Consider the following 3,516-nt stretch of genomic DNA (forward strand, 5'->3'; position numbering starts at 1 on the left):
TTAGGGTTAGGGTTAGGGTTAAATTTAGTTTTTGGGTTAAGTTTAGGTGTAGGTTATGGTTAGGTTTATTGTTAGGGTTAGTGTTATGATTAGTTTTAATGCTGGGGTTGGGGTTAGTGTTAGGATTAGGTTTAGGATTAGGTTTATGTTATGGTTTAGATTTAGGGTTAGGATTAGTTTTAGGGTTAGTTCTAGGTTTATGTTTAGTTTCAGGTTTAGTTTTAGGGTTAGGTTTAGGTTTTGTGTTATGTTAATGTTAGGTTTAGTGTAAGGGTTAGGTTTAATGTTAGGGTTAGTGTGAGGTTTAGGTTTAGGGTTAGGGTTAGCTTTAGTGTTGGGTTTAGATTTAGTGTTAGTTTTAACGTTATGGTTAGTGTTAGGGTTAGACTTAGGTTGAGGTTTACAGTAAGCTTTGGGGTTAGGTTTAGGATTAGTGTTGGGTTAGGCTTAGGTTTAGGTTTAGTTTTAATGTTAGGGTTAGATTTAGGTTTAGGGTTAGGATTGGGATCAGGTTTAGGGTCAGGTTTACGGTTATGTTTAGGTTTATGTTTAGGGTTAAGTTTACGGTTAGGGTTAGTTTTAGTGTTGGGGTTAGTTTCAGGGTTAGCTTTAGGGTTAGTTTTGGGTTTAGGTTTATGTTTAGGGTTAGGTTTAGGTTTAGGTTTAGGGTTAGGTTTAGGTTTAGTGTTAGGTTTAGGTTAAGTTTAGGGTTACGGTTAAGCTTATGGTTAGTTTGAGGTTTGGGTTTAATGTTAGGTTTAGTCTTAGGTTTATAATTATGGTTAGCGTTAGGGTTTGGGTTAGGGATATGTTTAGTTTCAGGGTTAGGGTGATGTTGATTGTTAGGTTTAGGGTTAGTATTAGGGTTAGGTTTAGGTTTAGTGTTTGGGTTAGGGTTAGATTTAGGGTTAGGTTTAGGTTTAGGGTTAGTCTTAGGGTTAGGATTTGGGTTAGCGTTATTGTTAGGGTTAGGTTTAGGGTTAATTTATTACCCTAAATTAGACCCTCCCTAACCGGTCTCATTCACACCCACTCAGACAGTCAAGCGAACAACACGTATGTCTGGGAACCAGGACAAGCAATCTGATTGGCTAGTTCAAACCGCAGTGGGACCCTAGAAATTTTGAACCAAAGGGTTGTTGCCATTGACAACCGACGGGCTATAATAACCGACACCCGTGCACCGCAAATCATACTATGGCGGGACGAGCACCGAAAGGTCGCAACTTCATTGTCACCTACAACAATCCTACTGAGACCGCAAATGAGCTGGTACAAAGATCCGTGGCTAACAACCTACGCTATGCCATCCAACGAGGACGAGGAACCGAGGCAGGAACAGAACACTACCAAATCTACCTCAACTACCCTACAACCAAAACCTGTTCCCAGGTCAGAAGAATCCTGCCCCACGGACATGTCGAAATCGCAAGAAACCCAATCGCAGCCAGACGTTATTGCATAAAGAGTGATACGAGAATTGATGGCCCGTGGACTAATATTGAGTCGAGGGAGGAGACGATGGCCCAGGAGAAGAAACCCAACTACATGCAAGAGCTCATTGATCGGTACAAACAGGGTACAAGTATCCAACAACTCGCTGAAGAATACCCAAACCTATTCGCAAGAAACTACAATAACATCATGCGCACCCTCGACCTCATCTGCCACTCTACTCCAAGAAGCACTAAAACGGAGGTTTGGTGGCTATACGGGAAGACAGGAACAGGAAAATCAAGCAAGGCCCTACAAATGGCGGAGGCTAAGCCTACATACTGGAAGAACTCAACCGAATGGTGGGACCCCCTCGACCTTGCCACTCTACTCCAAGAAGCACTAAAACGGAGGTTTGGTGGCTATACGGGAAGACAGGAACAGGAAAATCAAGCAAGGCCCTACAAATGGCGGAGGCTAAGCCTACATACTGGAAGAACTCAACCGAATGGTGGGACCACTACGAACAACAAGAAGTGGTAATTGTTGATGACTACAATGGACAATGGTCTATTGATTTTTTGTTACAACTGTTTGATCGTTATCCCTTGTTGATTCAATGTAAAGGTGGTGCGAAACAGTTTAATTCAAAGACTATTATTATAACCTCCAATTTTCCCCCAGCCCATTTTTATAACCATTATTCTGAACAATTCCGGGCCCTTTTACGTCGTGTANAACACATTGAATGTATTGTTTAATTCGTTTTTTTATTTTTTTAGTGTGCAATAAACTTCATGTACACAATTGTCTTTTTTTTATTTAATCGGCTAGTTTACGATCGCGGAATTGGATATAGGCAGTTGTGTAAAGTTTCCCAGCGCGCTTCACCTTAGCTTGATACTCCGGGCTTAGATTACAAAACTTAAAGTATAGTCCGTAATGAGGAAGCTTAGGATCCGCCGACCGAGGATTACGCTTAGCCTCAGGCTTATCTCCGTTGACCCATAATGCTTTGCGGTTAATTGCGAAATCTCTTTGAAGTACAAATTCTCTATAGAAACCTTTGATACGTAGACAGTCGGTCTCCGAACATTGCGTATACTGACCCTTATAGGCTATAGGCGAACAGCCCAACCGAACACAGGCACTACCGAGATCTGACCAAGTAGCCATAGCACCGCGTATATCACTACGGTACCGAACGCTAATTCCCTTAATCCGAAAACGACGATACAAATCAAGCAAACATTTAGCTTGCTTGAAATCCTCCACCTTAGGGGCTATTTCAAAATCGGCCCTATCAGTATTGACATCAATGACGCTAATGAACTTACGACAGACAAACCGAGACCGCAACCCTTTACGAAACCGACGAGCAAAACGAGTAGCCCGTCGCCTAAAGCGCCTACGAGCGTAGATCCTCCTCCTGCGAAGAGCCATAGAAAACCGCGGGTATCTCGCCCTCCTCCGCACAAATCTTGCCATATTGTTCTATACAAAACCGTCTAGTCTTTTGAATACGTTGAATCAATGCAAACAACCGCCTTTCAACCCCGAGCAACAATTCCTTATTTGGTTGGCAACAACGAAGATGAGGTACTTTCAATAGATGAGCCTCCCAAGCACTTAAAGTCCTATCAGTTATGATTTCCAAATTCCCTAACTGTCCTATACGATAACAACCCATGCACCTAAATTACTCAATACATTACTTATATTTATACTCTAAACAAAACGCGCTCGTTCGCGCCTATGTGCTCGCTCACATGTGCTCGCTCAATCGCGTAGATCCTGTAAGGGTTAGGGTTAGTGTTAGGGTTAGGGTTAGGGTTAGGGATAGGGTTAGGGTTAGGGTTAGGCTTACGTTTAGGGTTAGGGTGAGATTTAGTGTTAGGGTTAGTGTTAGGGTTAGCTTTAGGGATAGGGTTAGCTATAGTTTAGGGTTAGGGTTAGGGTTAGGGTTAGGATTAGGTTTAGTTTCAGGGTTAGGGTTAGGTTCAGGGTTAGGGTTAGGTTGAGAGTAAGGGTTAGGGTTCAGGTTATAGTTAGGGTTAGGGTCAGGATTAGGGTTAGGGTTAT

General features: G+C 42.5%; 2 protein-coding genes across 2 annotated transcripts; one reads left to right on the plus strand and one right to left on the minus strand.

The window, feature by feature from the left end:
- Positions 1–1,197: 1,197 nt before the first annotated feature.
- Positions 1,198–1,977, plus strand: T265_12138 (hypothetical protein; the record flags this gene model as incomplete). The annotated part of the gene is made up of 1 exon (XM_009179158.1): positions 1,198–1,977. The coding sequence occupies one exon, from the start codon at positions 1,198–1,200 to the stop codon at positions 1,975–1,977; it is 780 nt and encodes a 259-aa protein (XP_009177422.1).
- Positions 1,978–2,256: 279 nt separating this feature from the next.
- Positions 2,257–2,877, minus strand: T265_12139 (hypothetical protein; the record flags this gene model as incomplete). The annotated part of the gene is made up of 1 exon (XM_009179159.1): positions 2,257–2,877. One exon carries the CDS (start codon positions 2,875–2,877, stop codon positions 2,257–2,259), a length of 621 nt encoding a protein of 206 aa, XP_009177423.1.
- Between the last annotated feature and the right edge of the window lie 639 nt (positions 2,878–3,516).

The sequence above is a fragment of the Opisthorchis viverrini genome, assembly GCF_000715545.1.
Source record: "Opisthorchis viverrini unplaced genomic scaffold opera_v5_1026, whole genome shotgun sequence".
Lineage (NCBI taxonomy): Eukaryota > Metazoa > Platyhelminthes > Trematoda > Opisthorchiida > Opisthorchiidae > Opisthorchis > Opisthorchis viverrini.